This window comes from Ceratosolen solmsi, unplaced genomic scaffold (genome assembly GCF_000503995.2).
Source record: "Ceratosolen solmsi marchali unplaced genomic scaffold, CerSol_1.0 scaffold2, whole genome shotgun sequence".
Taxonomy (NCBI): domain Eukaryota; kingdom Metazoa; phylum Arthropoda; class Insecta; order Hymenoptera; family Agaonidae; genus Ceratosolen; species Ceratosolen solmsi.
In genome coordinates this window covers 6,504,437-6,526,693 of record NW_011948422.1, presented here as the reverse complement: position 1 = coordinate 6,526,693, position 22,257 = coordinate 6,504,437, and the positions used below count along the sequence as shown (strand labels likewise).

At 33.8% G+C, this 22,257-nt stretch overlaps 1 protein-coding gene across 1 annotated transcript in view; it reads right to left on the bottom strand.

The window, feature by feature from the left end:
• Positions 1–10,906, bottom strand: part of Swip-1 (EF-hand domain-containing protein D2 homolog Swip-1) — a 28,967-nt gene extending 18,061 nt beyond the window's left edge. Inside the window, exon 1 of the mRNA XM_011499254.1 lies at positions 10,638–10,906. Within this exon, the coding sequence (XP_011497556.1) occupies positions 10,638–10,807 (170 nt within the window). The 5' untranslated portion in view covers positions 10,808–10,906. The remainder of the gene's footprint in view (positions 1–10,637) is intronic.
• Between the last annotated feature and the right edge of the window lie 11,351 nt (positions 10,907–22,257).

Here is a 22,257-nt window from a genome sequence, read left to right as displayed (position 1 = left end):
GATATAGACACAATTATATGGATTCATGGGGGGATAATGATTCCTTTCCGAGGTGTTGCATTAGGTGAAATGTAGTCGCCCGCAAGGTGCTTATCTTTCATTTTCCCAATGGCGCTCATAATGGTATTTTAAAGCTAAGACGATCGCGCTCGAGGATAAATCGTTTAGCTGTGTGCGTTGCGCACTATTCGTATTATGGAGGATCGTAGCTCACGATGAAAATGATAAATGAATGCTGCCGTTAAAAGACTTTAATCATTTCGTCTCCCATTGTTCTCCAATTATTGCTTATTATAATTTGGCCGGCATTTGAGACGGTAATAATGCCATAAGGCAAGTTTATGATGCCCTTTCTGGTTAACAAATTTTCATTGCCAAAAAAAAAAAAAACATCCTTACAATTAGAAAACAGTATAAAACACGTAAAACAACAATCACTTCTTTATGGTAAATGTGCAGAAAATAACTGGGAGCGCACTTGTTGGTGAATTACCGTTCTTAGAAAATTGATACCTAATGCACGAAGGGACTGCTGTAGTAGACTCTTCGATCCGCACACTGAACTTTTCAAATTACTTTCGAAGGCTGCGCGATGTCCAAAGATGTTTTATTGCCAGAATGTTCCATTTATTGCCCCGTCAAGTATAATTAAATAATTTTTAAAATGAAAATAACTGGGAATAACGGTCCTCGCAGTTAACAAACATTTTTCATTTCTCTCGTTTTAATAAAGCAGGACTTGAATGATAACTCCATTTCAAAATGCAGCTTAAGCCATTAAGTTGATTTTATTACTCAAATAAACCTATATTTTTAGATGCGTGGAAGGTGTCGCTGCGATAAATGACTTATGGCGCTTATTTCTAATTTTAATTCTTTCTAAAATTAATTTTATAATTAATGAAACGTAGCGATTTAGCGCATACTTAATGCCTTATCGTATCAAGTCCAAAGATTGCCTTTGTGACTGGCGCGCGTTGTATTATGAATGTTCACCTCGTGATCTAACAAATGTTGGAGGGATTAGTTTAAGGAAGACAAAGAGCATAATTTACACGTACGGGCACGTTCGTCGTAACGTGTAAAGTTTGAATCAGGCGACTCGCGTCTCGGTCACAGAGTTTCGAAAAGATTCTTTTTTTCACTTGTCTTAACTTGACACCAAGAACGATACTGCAGCGAGCAAAGCAAGGGGAATAAGCCGACTGTTAAGAGATAAGATAAGATCGTTAGATGAAAGGGCCTTGCGATTCTTATGAGGCTATGCCTCTTAAAGTCATATATACAAAGACCCTCTTGATACTTTGTTTTATTATTAGCATTATCCATACATAGAGAGGATGAGGGAATGAGAGAGAGAGAGAGAGAGAGAGAGAGAGAGAGAGAGAGAGAGAGAGTGACGAGGAAGGAGAGAAAACACGCAAATGAAATAGTTTCCATGCATAAATATAAATGTTCGTCGCGGCCTGTATAATACGACAAAGGATCGATGTCAATGCTAAATACTATTATTATACAAAATGAATTTTTCGTATGCACAAGACACGCTCGCGTAAGTGCACCAAGCCTTGATAGATCGTAGCATCTTGGTAACCGATTTCCTAATCCACTAGCATCGGTATTATCGCCCATCTAAGCAGACCGCTACGAGGATAAAGGTAAACGAATAGAAGAAATCGCTAGATCTGTCACAAAAAAAGTTGAGTGCGAAATGGCGCGGACAATGGCGAGCATTCGGTATCGCCTCGGGCTTTCTAATGCAAGCGGTAACGTGGGAGAGGGGGACCGACGGGGATGCGTATTACGGAAATGCGTAAGCTCGTAACGTCGGCTCGCCGCGTCTCTTGAGATCCGTATTTCCCACGTCGGCCACGGACTTTCCCTCGCAGGCCAGAGAATAAGCGGGACGGTAGCTGGGCTGGCCCTCGAAAATAGCCCGACTCTGGCCAGACGTCTAAATTCGTCGTCGCTCGCACGGGGGGTCCGCGCCACTGGAGCCGGTCTCTCGTAAACGAGATGCTTTTAGATACGCGACGATTTCCGAGGCCGGGGGAGTAATCCGGGAGATGCCTTCAGCCTCCCTGCGCGCCCTGCTCTCACGCGCGTTCGTCCCTCGCGCTAATAAATGTCTCCTGGAGGTGGCGGGTAGCATGAGAATGAAACGCACGCCTACCGAAAATACGAACGAAATGGGGCCTCTTTGATGTAACGAGCCCCGTTATAAAGAGCGTTCTGAAGATTTTCGCGAGCTCGAGCTAAGATTAGTGCGTGCCTCGCTCACAAAGGTGAGGCGTTTTGTCGACGCGAGTCTGGCGCGAGTCCAGCCGTTCTTTATCCGTGAACGCCCGCGTCGGAACGAAGTCGGACGAGGAGGGGGAGGGCGCTTAAAAAAAAAAAAAAAAAAAAAAACTAAAGTTGATTAAAAGCTTACTAATAGAATGGAGGGTGCGGGAAGCGCGTTGTCAGAAGAGGTATACTCTTTAAGCCAACGACAGCCCTTCTCTTCTATCGTTGACCTATATATTATTACGGTGAGGGGCGGCCGTTGTTCAGCGCAAGATCTTTTGAAATTCGTGACGCGCTTGAGATAGCATTGTCTCGCTCGCTCTTGCTTTTATTCGAGATAGATTGAACCGTTGTAGTTGATTAAATGCGTTAAATAACGAGCTGACAGGCATGCTGACAAGCCCACTGACAGGCAGGCCATCCTAACGATTAAAGTCATTGAATGCGTGCGTGCGGATAAACGGCCGTACGAAATCCGTGGTGATTGGTATATCGTAGCAAGGAAGGATCACTCTTGCCTCCAAGAGAGCTAGGTCGCGCGGTATGATTTGGAAAGGTCCATTTCCCCGCATCGCATCGCATTGAACAAGAGAACGGTGGAGTACGAACTGCGTCAGCAGTAACAGTAAACACAACACAGGAAGGTTATATTGAATATCTGCTATTTTAGCTCCGGCCTCATCGCTATGTACACTTGGTTTTATCAACACGCCGTTCACGTGCTTAGCATTAGCAATAACGAAGTTTTTCAAAACCTATTTCACGATATTTCCTTTGGACGCTCGTAAAAGTCGATGAAACATAATCGAGGACAAATACAGAGCGATACAAGAGGATATTTATTAGTAATTATTGCTTAGTAAAGGCATTAAGATTAACTGGTAGCAATAGGAGTTTTCGTGTAGAGGCTTGTGAAACGATCTGTGACCCTTTTGATCGACGATTTTACAACGTAATACTCGCGCGCACTTTCTTATGTGCAAAGTTACGGCCATTTCATTGTATAAGCGCTTCAGCCCTATAAGAGCAACTATCGATTAACGAGTCCCGTTCCTTATGTTTCTACGCAGTAAAAATATCGTGTTCGATTGTTCAATAGAACATGACCCACCACCACCACCACCACCACCACCACCACCACCACCACCACCACCACCACCACCACCACCACCACCACCACCACCACCACCACCACCACCCCCCCCCCCTCTTCCTCCTCCCTCTTCCTCCTCCTCATCATCATCATCCTTCTCCACACCCCTCCATCGCTCAATGTGCCCGCGTGCGCATGCGTTCCCTATAGCAGTGAGTCGCTCTTATCAGAATCAACGTTTGCTCATAAAGATAAACGCCGCCCAGAGAAGCACCTAAGCGGATCATCGTCGGGGATTTGGGTGGAGAAAAAGTCCAATGACCGTTAAATAACATCGTTCGATCGATCGGTCCCCGGTGATGAGGAACGTTCCTCGCCGACCGCTTAAACGAGCAGAACGGTACAAGCGATTTCGACTAGCGGTACGGTACGAGATATTCTAAAAGTTCGCTAATTTAACGATGGACGAGCTAATGCATCATCCTTGGGAGCAGCATCGGCTGCTAGAAAGCGAATTGCATCGGGCATATAATTCATGGGTCGTCATGAGCGGCGCTCGCCTCAATGTCTCCGAGTGCAATTATTGCTTTCCCTTTTCGTGCTGTGTGGCGCACGTGCACGCACACAGGTGTCGAGGTCGCGATCGATCCTTTTTTTTTTCCTTTTCCCCCCCCCCCCCTTTTTTTTTTTCTTTTTCCCACTCTTAAGCGAAGAGCGGAGCTCCCACGAAGGGAAGAGAAAGGCAAAACGACGCGCCATACTCGCTCGATTTAGCCGTTCACCCTGCCAACAGCCCTCACGTCTATATTATTTATCCGCCCTCCGTGCACGCGTGCATTCGGCTTATTCTCCTTTCTCCTTTTTGCTAATGCCACGGACGAGCCGCCCTTCCGGATGTGCAGCCGTTCTCAATGCATTATGACCCATACGCGTGGACGTTATTCTCGAGTACTTGGAGGTTTAAGTACGCATTGACGATTCTCTTATCTCCGATCCTATTCCTATTCCGTTTCGCTTGTGAAAACTGTACTAACTTTTGCAGATGGAAAGTAAGGGTGACACGAATGCTATAAGATTGCGCTTATTCTCGACGATTGTTTGTGATTTGATGGATATTGCCTGGCCAGCTGTTAATGGCATTATTTGAAAATTGTATATAAATATTAAAAAGTTGTAATTTAATTGATAAATAATAAAAATTCGATCTCTTACCCTCGTCGAGCGTTAAAAAGATAAATGACGTCAATGACATCGAGACCAAAATAACAATACAATGGAAACGTCTACAACGGCTTTAATGATAGGATAGCACGAGTTATCCAGAATTCCGTTGTTTTTCTCTTTCGAATGCTCATTCAAAATAGGTACACTGGTTCAGTTATGTAACAATCGTACGCGTGCAATCGATCCTTATGACTTAACGATATGAATAGATCGAAATAAACAACTCTTAGAATTTATATCTAGAAAAATAAATATGATAAATATTTTCCAAATGCTTTCAATACTTATCCTATCTACAGCATTAATATTTTAAGCTTTACTTTGAATTAATATTATATGTACAAGTTTACAATCCGTGACAATATCATGTATTACATCCTATTGATTAATTGCTTTTGTTATTGTTGTTGTTATTTTGTGCGCGCATAGGCGTAATTGAAACAGTCATTGAAAGCTACAAATACCGATGGTTACAAAATGCGAGAGAAGGTAAATGTGCATGAGTTCATGAATGGATGATTTTGAAGAATTCGAGCATTAAATTCAATGTGATTCTATTCTAATGATATAGATCATTGTATATCGAGAAAATAATTGATCGTCGAGCTTCTATAGATAAAATAATAAATGTATAATTGCCACCATCGTCGCCTCCTACAAGCCATTCTAAAGTAGTTTTATACACAACGCTGCTGCAAATTAATTCGTTTTTTTTTTGTTTTTGTTTTGTTTTAGAAACAAACTCGTGCGCATATCGATAGAATTTCAAGCTATAAAAATAACGTAATACCACTACTTTTACAAATTCACGAAGCCGCTTTACCAAAATTATAAAACATAAAAGATATTTTGTTAGCTTCGTCTTCTCATGATGATGATCACATACATCGAGCCCAAGTCGCAAAATAACAAACGGAGCATTCGATCGAAACCTATACGAAACCTATGATTCACCTTACCCTAGTCTGTCATTTAAGAAAAAACAATGCCAAGCTAGTCATTAGGTTAAACGATACACGAAATGATTTTAGAAAAGACTGGCGTTGTCAGAAAACCACGACCTCGTCATAACTGCCTATAATAATAATAATAATAATAATAATAATAATTATTATTATTATTATTATTATTATTATTGTTATTATTGTTATTGTAATTGCATACCCCCACTCGGCCACCAATCGCTTTTACGTAGTGCTGAGACTGTTATTCTTAAGTTGCCCTATTTACCCGTTAACGCAGCCACAGCAGACTCGTGGTAATCGCTTTCGACACGTTGCCGACAATGCGAATTCGACTTGGCGTCGCGCAGGTGAACTAGTTGCTACAACGCGCGCATGCGCCCGCCCAATACTATATTCCGCCCCAGAAATGAAGTTGTACGAGTGGCAGTGCACCATCGATCGGGTTCTTTAGGTTTTGGCCCCATAATCTGCTTCCACTCGCTCTCTCCTTGCAAGCTTGTCTGCCTGCCACCCCCTTACCCCAACCACCGCTTTCAGGTAATTCAATACGCGACGACCGAGATAAGTATCCCCAGCACCCAGGATATTGATATTCGCGTTTTACACGTATTATAAGTCACGGAGATAAGTCTCGGATCGTAGCTATTATTAAAGCAATTGGATAAGCGCGCATTTTGTATTCGGCAGTGGCCAATATGAGGAATCGGATTGTAAAATTAGTAAGATTTATTCGAGCACAGGGGACTGGGGAAGTGCCTTAAATTCGCATTCATCTTACAATTTATATTACCTGCGCATTTCGGCCAGCGACGATGGCCCACAATTTTCAAAAATGCAATATTTAATCTTCCCATTGTCTTCAATTTGGACCTACTAGTAGCTCGCTCAAGGTCTCGACTATTCGCAAATCGAGACCTATTGAATCTCTGCTTTTCGCATGCACGATTAAACTTTTAAATGTCATTATTACAATAATAATAATACATTAAGAAAATCTTTAAAGTATTTGATTGAAATTCGTACAATCGTACTGTCAGCAACACCAACAACGCCAACGAAAGTACTACTACTACTAGTAGTAGTCGTAATAGCAGTAGTAGCAACAGTAGCAGTAGCACAGTAGCAGTAGTGGTGTAGTAGTAGTGATAATGATAATAGCAGTTGTACGGCCGCAATAGTAATAATAGTAAGAGTTACGATAATAATAATATTGCTAATAATTTAACCAGTTTTCTACTGGTTTATCTATTTTACTCGATGTAACGGCATTTTTCCTGTCCGTTAAATAATAACCTAAATTAATCAATAATTCAAGTATTTGTTTCATAAATCCTCATTTGAATTTTCATGTAGGAAGTCAAGGCCAAGTTAAGTCGTTATGTATTCTATAAAAAAAAAAAAATTTTTTTCCTATTCTTTGTAACTTATTATTAAATAAACTATGGATTTATTTAATATCATTATTGATCCATGTATCTTAAATAAATTTAACGACAAATGTAAAGGAATTAAGACTTATTAAAAAAAAAAAAAAAAATTTACCTTTGTTATAATACTTAGTATAAAAGGCCTGTGGCTTTAGAAAAGCAAACGGTCAGTGGCATAAGCTCATACAGAAAAGGAAACGTCAAAATTGAAAACGAAAGTTCAATTTTTCGAAAAATAGATATATCGAGCGAATCGCTACAAATACCCGAAACGCTGAAATTTAAATGAATATTATCATCGTAATGTCTCCGAGACATTTTACACAACGATATCCCGATACTCATAATTTATTATACAAATATTTGTAACCATTTATAATTATTTATAGCTTCGTCATAAATTTTATACGAACGGCGGCGATTTAATTTCTTATGTATTTGGCAAATATTTGAGATTGGAAGCCAGGACTATTAGCTTGGCTGAAGCTTATTTTTAATGCTAATAATCATTAAAAGAAGTCGGACATGAAATAACAAAAAAAAAAGATATTTTTATTGAATATTAGCTGACACTCGAGACTGAATCTTCATTGTGCACGAGCATGTTTTACCCGATAGATGCACATCGATAAACCGATGAAAATTTGTTTAGCTTTTATTCTACAAAATCGCCATTTATTTTATTTTCGTTTCGCGACTGAAGTGAACACACGTTTACGAAGTTTGTTTAATGCTTATCCCGCATGATTTCATCATGGCTTAATACTATCCTTACTAATACATTAACGTCTGTACGAGCAAAATATTTTTAACCATGCGCCAAATAAATGCACAACTGCTATTCGGGAGACATAATAGTTTGTTAGGAGCGTTATCGTCTCCCTCTCCCACACACACAGAGAGAGAGAGAGAGAGAGAGAGAGAGAGAGAGAGAGAGCCAGACAATCTCAATCTCAATCTATCTCTGTCTCTCTGTCTTTCACCGAAGTGTCGATTTAAGTAAGTGAAATTATAATCTCTATGGAAGATAACATTATTACGCGCATGAAAGGAGGTTCATTTTTTTCGTCGTTAGGTGCTTGCTCAATATGGTTGAAAGTGCAACTTTAGAGCTTTCATTGTTCGAGTATAACGACAACAGATTTATTATCTGTCACGTTGGAATGCTAAAAATATTAAAAAAATAAAACGTAGTTAAGCCATTATAATAAATTATAAAATCATAGTAAGTATAAGATCGTTAAAAATTAAACTGTTTTCGTAACTTTTTAATGCTTTGCAATTAAAAGTATAATAATAACATTTGAAGCAATCGTGTGACTATCGAGACGCAATTTAATTAAAAAAAAAAAAAAAAAAAAAAAAAAAAAAAAAAAAAAAAAAAAAATTAATTTTTACGTTTATTTAATTTTAAACTTTTCTCGTAGAAATCAGAAGTACTTTTGTGATTATTACGTTCATCCGATATTTACGAAATTTCTCTACCGAAATTACAGCTACAAATTACAAAGAAATTTATAAAGAATATTTATCATTAAAATTACGTATAATAATATTGTATTATAATTAATATTACATTAAATACGGCGATTATTGTAATTATTATTATTATTATTTGTTTCATAAGAGTGTGTATTTGCAAAACACGTGCACGAGCGTACGCGCGCGCATGTATACACGACAATAATTGATTCAACTCCGTTACAGGCATTTTTGTGTACGAAAAATTTTTTTATTGATAAAAAGATTTTTTTATTGATAAAAAAATTTTATGCGTGAGTAGATTAAGTTTAATAGCGATCAACTCGTTTGATAATGAAAACATTTTAAAGCGATCTTATTGAAGATATTGCCAATGACTACTCCTTAAATCAGTAAAATTAATCATAATGATTGTAAAGTTAGAAATTAATGGATTAGTAATTAATCACAAGGTAATAATACCTTCTTCTTCTTCTTCTACTTAGCATAAGCATATAGGCAATTTCTCGGAACGGGAAACAGCAGTCTCCATCCAAATTATCCGTACGTGCGTTTATCGACTTAAGCGCACATACGAATAAATAAACAAACAAGCGAAAAAGTAAATAATTTATAGACGAATAAACTATATTTGCGTATCAAACGCATTTGTTTTACGAATGCCTATCGATCACAGCCTACACAAGTGTTTGTAAATCATTGAAAATCTTTATAGACATTTGCTAATGAGTGCGAAGCAACCGTTAATTAAAAAGATTTAGAGGCTCGAGTTCAGCATCTGAGAGGGCAACAGGCATTCCCAGCTAAATAAACGGACTTTTCAATATCCTATGCAAAACCGTCATCGCTTTTTTCTTTTAAGCACTGCAAATAAATAGTTCATTTACTTTGTAACCGGATTTATATGCTTTATCGAATTCTTGTGAAAATGCCATAACCGAGTTGAATTTTGAACGACGAATAGTAACGGTAAAATCTGCGTGCACCGCTCAATGCCCTTTATTTTTCCTCATTTTTTTCTTCCTTTGCGTAACAAAGTGTCTTAGCTTGTAAATTCAATGAGTTTGGAAAATAACAATGAACATAATTGTAAAGCCCAGTTGTTGACTCGCTGGAACCCGAATTAATTCTGCAGCATGTGACACATTTTGAATTATTGTTTAATTGGTTTTTCACTCGTCAGTGTTTAATTATTGTATACTTTCATAATAAGTTTCTGGCGTTTGACAGGACGACTGTGGGGCTAGGAGCCGGGCGAAAGGGGATAACAAGTATTGTATGGATAATTCATGAAGCAGTCGTAAAATCGGACACTCGGTTGCTATAAATGCGGACGTAACGATGTTCTCCTGACTGTAAAAAATTTATCCGTTAATCGTAATGATTTAAAACTGCGTTGGCAACTTTAGCATTTTTACGCAAGTGCGCGGCCACGCACTGCAAGCCGAAATTTAGCTCCAAGATTATTGATAGATTTGACGGATCAGCAACACACGACGGGCGAATAAAAGCAAAAAAAAAAAAAAAAAAAAAAAAAAAAAAAAAAGAAAAAGATAAAGAAAAAGAAAAAAGAAAAATAGAAGGATTACAGGCGGTGTGAAAAAAAAAATATCCGGTGATTAACGACGAGCAATCAAAGTGAGCAAAGTGAGCGAAAGGATAAGAGCAAATACGGCAAGAAGGAAGGGAAGGAAAATTTTGAGAAATGAGCAACCGACTCGGAAAAGGTAGCCGCCAATCGCGGGTGGATGGTTTGGTCCCGTTTGGGTTCGTTTGGGTTCGTTTGGGTTCGTTTGGGTTCGTTTGGTTTCGTTTGGGTTCGTTTGGGTTCGTTTGGGCTCGTTTGGGCTCGTTTGGGCTCGTTTGGGCTCGTTTGGGCTCGTTTGGGCTCGTTTGGGCTCGCTGCCCGACGGGAGACGTGAAAAGCCACGGACCGTTTGCATTCCGTAGGGGGACATTGGAATTCTCGGATTCGAGTGCGCGCGTGTGTTGTCCGAAGCTCCCTCCGCCGAGCCACCGCCGACATTCGAAAAACAACGGCCAGTGCAGCCGCACGTAGCCGGCCACAGTCGGAATAGAAAAGAGAGGACGTGGGCGTGTTGGGTCGGAGGCAGCGCGGGTGGGGTTGAGGTAGGAGAAAGAGCGTTCGATGGTCCTCACCTGTTGAAGGTTTGCTCGTACTGTTTGATCTCGCGTCTGCTGAGCTCGTGGAACTCCGTGTAGACGTTGACGAACTTATATTGCTTCTTAACCTCCCGGCCCTCCTCGAGGTCCTCGTTGATCTTCTGTCGCCTGCTCAGGAGCGTGCTCAGCTCCGCGTCCGCCGGCATCCTCGCTTGCGATCGATCCTCGCCCGCTCCGCGCACCTCTACGGCCACGCGATTACCCGGGGGTGGCCGGTCTCCTGTCTACTCGTATTCTCTCTCTCTCTCTCTCTCACTCTCTTTCCGCCTTTATGGCTACGAGTGCGTGAGGCCCGTAACAGAATGCTTCTCGACCCAGCTACAACTTGGACTACGGCTCGCGCGCTTCTGCTACTCGGCTGCGACTGCGTCGAGGCGGCGCTACTTGCGATCGAGTGCGCGAGTCGACACGTGCCCGCGCTGCTGCCGCCGCCGCAGCCACCGCCGCCGCCACCGCCGTCGACCCGTCGCCCTACCTCAGCGGTGAGCGGGGGCGACCGAGACTTGGCGACGCGCCAGGGTTTTCCATCTCGTCCTTCATCCCTAGTCCTACACGTTGAAGAAGATCGCGCGCCCAATGGGCCTGCGCTGATGCATTCAAGCGCATTTCCGTCTCGGATGCGTCGCCGTTCAAAATAGGGGCAAGAGCCCTTGCCTGCTTCTCATAGCCTCTTAGCAATAATTGTTGCATTGTGTAATAATAACTATTTGTACTGGGAGAAGGGTGGTTGAAGGACGAGAGAGAGAGAGAGAGAGGGGGGGGGGGATGCCCATTGTCCCAGATTAGTTAAACTGGAATGGATAGATACCTTGTAAGCGGCCACTTTATCTCCTCGCTTTCTCTGCCTCCTCCTCAGACATCACTAACGTTCGCCCAAACGCTGAATTTAATCGATAATAATTAATTTTTCATGATATATTACGATGATATTATTTTGAATTAATCTTTTATATATCTTTTATCGTTTGAATTTCAATTGTTCTTTACGATAATTCATCCGTTCAAAATGAAGAAAAAAAATGTAATGATGTGTACCAGCAAATAGCCCGGCAAGTTTTTCAGAAAATTAAACGCTATACTAGTTGTAATATACTCACTGATTTCTATTTTAAATATATTAAGATTTAAAAGAAATTGTAAATAAAGTACATCTTTATTAGGCACGTAAAATTCTATCTAACATACTCAATAGATTGAGATGTACGATAATATAATGATATTAAAAACTTTCTTATTTTTATGGTAAGAAATTTACGTATCAATCGAATGAATGTCAATGCTACTAACGGTAAATACAATATCATAAACGCTGGAGCTTCATTTTATTCAACATTATTGTAAATGTCTTGTGTTGATCAATAGTAGTAATATTTTATTATCTTTATTAGTCAAACCACAAATTGCAAATCCAACTTCTTCTGTCCTTCATAATAATGAACTATTGCTCGCGGAAAAACCGGGAAACATAAAACAAAGTGTACTATAAAAAGAGAAATCTACAATGTTCGTAAATTGTGTATTAAATTTTCAATTTGATAAACCGTGCACTTCTTGGTAAAATGATTCGACGTAAAAAATCTTCTCTACGTAAGAAATTGACGTATTAATAAAATGCGGTTAAAGTCGGTTGCTATCCGCCCTTTATACTTACAGCAGCAACTTGACGATATTAGTAGAAAAAATAAAATTACGGATGTACCCGTATAATAGTGTCGAGTGTCATTGTGTCGATGCAGCTCTAATGAAACATTGGAATCTTGGAAATGTTTGGGAGGCCGTTGGAAGTGTATTCGCACGTGACGCAACTCAGCCAAATAAAGGATATCGAATGATTTTTTTGTTTTGTTTAATTTTCCGACGCTGCGGCTCAGGACTTTTTCATAATAAGATTAAACTATTGATTAGCTAATAGAATGGGTCAACATTTTTAATGCATCATAATACTGACTTTACGGAATAAGAAAAATATATAGCGAGTACAATTGAACTGAAAGGTAAATATTTAAACAATAATAAAAATTAATGCTTAAAAAAAATTATAGTATTGTCTAAAATTAAAGAAACAATGCGACTAATCTAGATATTATCCATGTGATAATATATGTATATAAAGCCATAATATTTAACATATATAATTTATTTATGTATGCAAATTATTTAAGAATGTCTAGCGGGATCATGATTTCATAGCTTTTTATGCAGAGTGACATTATTAGAAAAATTATTGGACATAGTTGTACAAAAAGTAATTATAATGCAGAATCCTTAAATAATAATATTATCAGTTTTTACTTTATATATTGAGGCTCGTTGGAAAATATCAACGTATTATGTTTATTTTATTGGCTATTATACCGTAGCTTCAGAATCTTAAACATTATTCAATATTACATTATGTATTATTTTTATGTGATTTATAATTAGTTTTACTATCATTTTGCATGTAGTGCTAAATTCTTTTTATCGTTTAAACATTAACACGCAAAGCCAATTTTGATTTTTCGACTTTAATATATATTAGTATTCTGTGACTGCTACTCTATCATCATCGAACATAATATCGATATTTATGGTTTACAGATACAAGGGCATTTGTATCTGGACACTGTAATAACTGTATTTTCGCGAACATTTGCCGAATTTTCAAGCAATAGTTCATTGTTGAACTTCAACGTAACCTGGTTATTTTTCGGTAATTTTATTTAACAAATAATGTGCACTGATTAGTTATTCAAGCAACGTACAGCCTTCCGTTATTTTTTTATTCTATTTCAGTTATAGATATATATATATATATATATATATATATTTATTTATTATAAATATATATTATATATATTATATATTTATATTTATTATATATTTATTATATATATATATATATATATATATATATATATATATATATATAAATAAAAGTTTTTATGCAATAGATGATAGATTTATGCTTCTCTTCAGAATTAAGTATCAAGTTAACATATTATTTTTAATAACGAAATCTTTGCTACGTTAACAACGCGTAATCCTCATATTAAAATAATATATTTTATTCATCTATAATTAAAAAGATTCAAAATTATTAATAATTACTCTACTTTAAAAGCTGTAAATTACAATCATTTTTATCAAATCAATTCAACAAAATTACTTCAATCGATATACCAGCATCTATTAACTATTTTTTTTCCTCTAAATTGTTAAATTTTCCCTATTTAATTATTTAATTTTTTATGGAATATTTCTTATCGATAGATTAATAAAATGTTACATATTTTATATATTAAATAATATTCACGATAGCATTATTAAATGTATCTAAGGAAATCTTATGTACATTATTTGATGATTCAATAATATATACAGAGACCACAATTTTAATAAGCGTCGGCATAAAAATTTTACTTGTGCATATATAAATATTTGTATATATTTTATAAACAATAATTAACAGAACTTACTTAAAGAAAATAATAATATACAATTAATTTGAATATAACTGTTAAGAATGTTTTTTCATTCATAGAGCATTTCGAAATAAATAAGTTATTTGACTTATAAACAATATCGGTTTATTTGCAATTCTCCAAAAAATATAAATCAATTAATAAAATTATAAACAAATTAAACAATTTAATGAAAAAACTTTTTCTCTTATTTTGATAAAAAGATTTATATATTATAATTATTGACTAATCATATGTTATTAATATTATAATTAATATGTAATAAGAAAATTAATTTACTAAGTATTGATTATAAATAGTGCATTTAAATTTATTATATGTTAAACATTATTAATATACCTAATATTATTCATTCTGATAATTTTATACTTTATATTCATTATTATCATTTCATATTCTAAAAATATTATTGAATCATAGGCATAATTCTATTCGTTTCATATCATATCCTGAAAACTACAATATTTTTTAAAGAAAGTAAATAAAATTTTGTAAAATATTTTGCTTTATGTATGGAAATGACAATTGTAATCTGTTGAAGAAATTATAGAATTAATCGCATGTAAGAAAAATCGTAACAAAAATATATTTCAAATAATAAAATTTGTGCGAAATTAACTTTCAAACGTATTTAATTAATAAAAAAAAAAAAAAAAAAAGTTATATTCTTTCAATTATTACTCAATAATACGTTTAAAAGTGTCGATTTAATATTTCGTAATTTATGTATTATTAACATACAAAGCATTACAGGTAAACATCGCGCATTTCACAAATTTATTTTCATGAATTCGACATTAACAGTATATTTATTATGAATTTATAGTTTACTTATGCATAAGATATTTTTCGCTATATTAACGAAGCCTTTTATTAAATTACTTTATAATTTTTTTTTAGCTGTTATTAGAAAAAAGCTCGCATTCTCAAGGTTCGTGTGTAGCCTTGTCATTTTGATGGATTATTGTCGCGTAGAATAACTTTTATTTCTCAGCTCAATTTGTAAATTGTACGATGTTTACGTTGTTAACTCGCGAAAAATACATTCATAATAATTTCAAATATATAATAACGATAATGCTTATTATTGTTTTAATGATGATATCAACAACAATAACAACAATTATAATAATATGATCAAAATATACATTCATAATGTGTTTACGCCATTTAAATGAACTGAATTCTTATAATTATAAATCCCTGGATTTAAATTATTTTAATTTTCAATAATATTTATATAATTCTAAACTCTATGTAAAATTTGTTTAATATAGTTTAATAGAATCGAATTTATTAATTCTCTTTGTATCTTTATTACAATAATTTATTACAGCTGTCATTAAAATATTTTGTCTAATAAAAAATAATTTTTATTCGTTCGATTGCTACTAAAATACTTTATTACGTAATTGCTTAATGTTATATTTAATATACATTTAGAACCAATCAACGATACATAATTGGACATTTTATATTACATAATTAGATACATAGAATTCTGTTGTAACGACCATTACATTCTATGAAAATTACATTTCAATTTTAATAATATACTCATTATATTTGAGATCGATATTTTATTATTTTATAAATACATATGAAATTAAATTGTCATCAAGATGTTTTGTATGGCGAAATTAACTTCATAATACTCGATGCTAATTAGATAGAATATTCGTTCTCTAAGCACAGTTCCGGTTGTAAAAATAATAACATTTGATGCCGAACGACAGCAAATTAATGTCGTTGTGAAGTTGCGATCGTAAGATTTTTAGAAAGTAAAAAGATTCCATGGAATCTAAAATATACATCGATCACGTTAATGTTTAGAATATATACGAAATAGTTATATTTTTCACAGTTATATTGCTTAATAATAGATTGATTTATAAAATTAATGTGGTAATTAATAATTTTAAAAATTCTTAAACAGTAATAATATAATATTAAAAAGATTATAATTGTAGCGGAAAGAAGCGTGAACAACGTAAAGATGAAAGAAATATGAAAGAAACGTGAACAGCCTGTACCGTTTTTCGTATAACTCTAAGAAACTTCTTCTTTTTTTCTTTTTCTTTTTCTTTTTCAACGAGCTAATCGCAAAGAAAAGAATTATGAAGAATTATGGAAAATTCTAGTCAATAATATTTATCAATCTAATGCTAAAACATCGTATGAGAAATAAAACAAAATAAATAAATAAAATGGATTATGATAAATTTAAAACAATTCTATCAATATTGATAATAAAATATATAATTAAAGTTAAAAAAATAATCAAAAAATTTAATATTTCTATTCTATAAATTCTATGCTTGTTACGTGATAACTAATTGCAGTTCTTTTGTAATTAGTTAACGCCATAAATTAAGCCTTAGACGTTTTGGAATTCATATCTCATAAAATATTGTCAATTTGTATAAAATTTATTTAATTAGAGTTTCTAACTCTATCGTCAGTATCCTTATCCTTACAAGCCCGGCACGTTACTTCTATTCACGTAAAAATATTAACTGGATAAAAGGAAAATTGCATTTTTCAAAAACATTAAATAGAACTTATTATCAGAGGTGGACATTCGGATAAACGTACTTTTGTTATTTATTTTTAACGTATTACACGTGTAGCAGTTAACGTTACACATGCCCTAAATAATGCGGCACATGACTGACAAAGATCGAGAATATTAAGCAATCTAGCCACGGTCAAAATTTGAATTAGTAAGTCATTCGCTCCGACTTAATATGACCATAGCACCCATAATGAATTGGGACGTACTTAAAGGGGAAAGACCCGGTTACGGATATTAAAAACGAACATCAAAGGGAAATTTTTTTTTTTTTAGCTATTAATTTTATTATTTTAAGCTTTCTATTAACATTATTCTCACAAAATTTACATGCATTGATGGAAGACATTTCGTCGAGTCTAAAGTACCTTCAGCTCTTATCGAAATCTTGTTAAATAATAATAATAATAATAATAATAATGATAATAATAATAATAATAATAATAATGATGACGATGATTATGATGATGATGATTATGATGATGATGATGATGATGATAATAATAATAATAATATTGAATAGCAGGTTTCCTTATCAAGTTGAGCGATGAAGTTTACATGAAAATTATTTATCATAATATGGCTAAACTAGAATAACGAAAAAAATTGTACGTTCGAGAATCAATTGCGGCTGGAAATGATAAAAAGAATAATATATTACTGCAAAATCGTCAACGGTTAATTGATGATAATTTAATTATGAAGCTCTCATAAAATGTTGATACGGATGGTTTAAGAAATGACGGAATTTCCAGAAAAACGTGTTTAAATTGTAGAAGCTAATTAAATTCACAGGACAGCTTCTTCAAACATTATCTTAATGTACAGAATCTATTTCTATGCTACAACAATAATTATTCGAATACTAATCGGTACTACCATCTTCTTCAAGGACAAGTTTTCGGCACTACTCCTCCCTGCCCATCTCCCTCTCGCGTCTTGTAAAATACAGCGTCCGTGTCACTTATCTCCTTAAATCAGATCTATCTTTCTTATTTTAATGCGCAGTCTTTCCGTATGGATTCGATTTTCTATTATCGAGGCAAATAACTCGTTAATTTTACGATTATACCCGTGCTAAATAATATTTTCAATGGAGCTTCAAATTGGTGGTGTAGCAAGCTGGACATAAACTTTACTTCCGAGAAATCAAATCATCCAAGATTCTCCCGTTGGCTTCGACATCGGCTAGGTTGAGATAACCCGCTGTGCTTAGCCCGTGAAAGGGCAATTGAGCGGCATCTATTTATAGTAGAACCCATGCCCTTACCTATCAGTTTCGAAGAAGGAACCAACCTTCCTTCGACCATTCGTTAAACGAAGTACTGTTGCACCTGTACGTGTGATCGGTGCATCGGTAAAAGGGACCGAAGGGACAGGATGGCCGTTGATTTGATGTTTTATTCTTAGCCTCCTTAATGCGCATTTTGATCGGATCTGCGAACGGTATAACGAGTGGTCTGGTCTACGACCAAAGTCTTAAGATTAAATTTCTTTTTATATTGACAATGACTTCAGGTTACTTCACTATATAAATATGAAGTCTCGCTGGTTAAATTTATACAATTTTTTCAAAACTAACTTTAGTTTATAAAAAGAAAAAAGCTTCCGTTATTGTAACGAATATTATCCCGAAGAGAATTATTTTTTAATTTTATTAATATTTTATTTTATTATTAATATTTCCGCAAATATAGTCAGTTATTGCATAAGTATGATCAAATTCATTACTATACGGTCGATAATAATATAGACTTATCTATATTATTGTTACTTTTATTATTATTCACACATTTATTTCACACATAGGACACATATGTATAATTTAAAATAATTATTATATTAATAAGTAATTCATAGAGAGTGATTCAATTACCATTAGAAATATAGTAATAAAAGTTACCTGCTCAAGCTACATAGTCTTTGGTCATTTACAACTAACAACATTATAACTTGCAACGACATACAAAAAGTACATACAAATTTATTTACACCGCATCGACTTCATATAACGTTCCCTTTCCACTTTCTCTTATTTCACATCCGATTTGCTTTAATTGCTCAGACTTTTTTTTATTCTTCTCTTTCTGCAGTTCTTAATATATATATATATATATATATATATATATATATATTGGAAATTGCAAAAATTAATAATATAATTGGAGTAGGGTATCATATCTGATATGGATAGTTAAAGAAGTAGTTACTGTAAAAGAAAGTAACAAATCCCTCATTCATATGTTGCATTTCTTGAACATGCATTAGCCTTTTTCTATCCTTTTCATTACTATCTTTTACGTGCAGATATGTCCATACTACTTATCGAAAAGCTTGATAACTATGTATATCTATTATAAATATCTATTATTATATATTTTTAATTATCCTATTATATGAATAAACTTAAATTACTTTATAGTTAATAGAAATAATTACAGTTTAATTTAGCATGTTAATCTTTATATTCTTTTGCATTTTATTATTAAAGATTTATTGAATTTTAAAAAATAATTCTTCAAATATTTGTCAAATTAAGTCTGAGATTAGAAATTGTTGTAAATTGAATAGGAAAAGAATTGTATTTACAAATTTTCCGAATAGATTTAACGACAAGAAACAAATGAAAAAATATATCGGATATCTCGCTAATTTAACCCGGAACATTATTCTCCAAGAATAAATAAATAAATACTTATATATAATGTAATATAATAATAATAATACACACTTTTTCTTTTTCTTTTTAACAGACCTAATGACATCTTTGTACACTTTTACGAATATTATTCGAATAATATTTGAATGATTATTTTTTATTTATTGAAGTAAACAAAATTCTGTTATTTTATATTAAAGTAGATTTTATATATTTTTTATATATATAAATTTTTATATATTTTATATATATATTTATTATTTTACGGTAGATAATAAGTTTTGCTTCAAGAATTAGAATTATTTTCTATGTGGAATTAGATACTAGAGAAAAAGATTGACTTCTTTAAATATTCGTATTCGTAATAACGATAATATAATTTCATTATAAATACAAAATTTATATGCAATTGGAATATATCTGAAACGTCAGTTTTCCATTGTGAATAATGTTTGTAGAAATAAATTCGTAGGGTATTTATGTTAGAAATTTGGATAAAATTAATTGAAACGTATATTTCATTTATTAATTGCATTTATCAAAATTAAACGAAGCATTGGATGGTTGTTAATAACTCGCCCCCCCCCCTCCTCGTTTACCAATTTACCATTTTATTATTGATTTATTATTTAATTTTATTATTAACGCTGTCTTTGAAATAATGTTACATTAGATTATTTGAAAATATGTTTGTGAATTATAATTGTATGGTGCAATTTTCAAACTAAAGTGTTATTTAGAGAATAATTGTATATAACAATTAAACGAGGAATATGAAGTGCCTAATTTAAATTATCCAGCAGCAATGGCATTTTCAATAAATGGAAAGCTGCAGAAAATGACTTGAACAGTAGGAAAGCGCAAAACCATGCCTTTCGTAGTTCTAACGACCTTGTAGTTATAAAACATCTGCGCTGCACGAGTAGGTCCCGCTCATCTGAAAATTGCATGCAGCTGTCCCAACGTCCAACCATTGAAAATCTTGAAACGTGTTCTTCACGACATTGACGTTTAGTCCCTCATTTTTACTTTTTCCTAAACAATTTCATAACGAGTCCTTCGCACGCGAACTTGGCGCTCATGAATATAAAATGCATTAAAACGCCATAGTTCGGTATACTTGAAGAAAGTATTCACTGCCTATTATGTACGCAGCCTTATAATTATTTGCATCATAAAACTTTCGATTCATTTTCTAATTATTCTAGACATATGATGTTATTTGAATATGCAACTTTAACAATAAACGAATGTTTACAAGCTTCGTTATAAGCGCTTATATTATGTTGTAAGATAAGTAAGAAAGAAGGTCGAGAGATATGAAGGAAAGGAAAAAAAAAAAAAAAAAAAAAAAAAAAAGAATATATTGATAAGCTCGATGCAGTTCGATTTTTATGCAGAATATTATTTATGTAAAATGCTTTATCAATCGCGCTCCGTATAGTTGATTTTATTTACAGAAATTTCATCAAATAAACGGGTATCTAGCTACTGATTGTTGTACATCTTTGATCTTTTAATCGTTGAAATACTTTGCGTAGAAATAAATGAATAAAATATAAAACTTGGAGCCTGATATACCGAATTAAATTGTATAAATTTTTACGGTAGAAAAAAATACCATTACGAACGAATTTACATTGCGCAGGCATTATTAGCATACAAATTAAAAGAAAAGTTAACGTAATAAATATTTATCGGGTGTAATTATAAAATGTGCCCCTTCGATAGAATAAATATTAAAATTACAACAAGTGATATAAAAGTTTATTATTAAGCAATGAAATGAAAATAAAGAAAAATTCATTACTCGAGTATTAATTTCTGAAAGTTTTTTCTATACATAGCATTGATATTTATTTTAGACGTTTCAGATTTTTATTTAAACAATGATGTCAAGCAGTAGAGATTCCTAAGTCAAAAACGTGGAAAAATTTAGCATAAGGTGGCAAAAATTGGTATAATAAATACTAAAACGACTTAATTAAAAATTCTTTTATTTCCTAAAATAGCCATACCATTGGCATCAATATTGGCGGCCATAAAATGATATGAAATTTATTAATAATATTAATAATAGTATACAAAAATCTCACGGCACAACTGTATATCCTTCTCTAATTGCATATATAATCTGATAACCTTTGAATTGAAACACGATAAGTAAATCTTGTAATCTTCGCTTCCTCCGTCTTAAATGGCCGTGGATATCAAACGTACCCAAATCTCCTCGAACCTACAACAAATACGCAGCTGCACCAGTGTTTGCCTCGATATTGTCGATGCTCGTCGTCTTGAAGCATGCGACAACGCCCCCGATGTGTTACGCAAATAAGCGCACAATATAAGCGTCTCTTTCTGATGTAATTGCAAACCATGTGTACCAGACATTTTAATTGCGATGCTCTTTTAAAATCTATTTACTCCGATTGAGATTAGTTATTTAATAAACGTTGCATTTTCATTAGACGTATTTATTATCGGCTCCGCGAGGACATTAATAATAATTTCTTTATGTAATTAACGAGATACGTGTATTTTTAGGCAACTATTAGGCTACAAACAATCACCGTGCATTACGTAATTTAAGCCTGACGCGTGTAAAACTTAACGACAATAATCGACGCTCAATAATATCTCAATATGGTTATTTAGTGCTTTGAAAATGAAAATGAAAAAAAAAAAAAAAAAAAAAAAAAAAAAAAAAATTAATTATATAATCTTAATAACCGCTTATTAGAATTAAATAATTAAAAGATTATCATTCACTGTGGCCTATAAATCATATAATTATTATTCTAGCTAAGGGGGGAAGCTGTCAATAGCAAAACTCTGCTATATAAAATAATTTTCTTAATTAAATTCTAAATTGATGTTGCAACATACAACTTGTGCCAATTT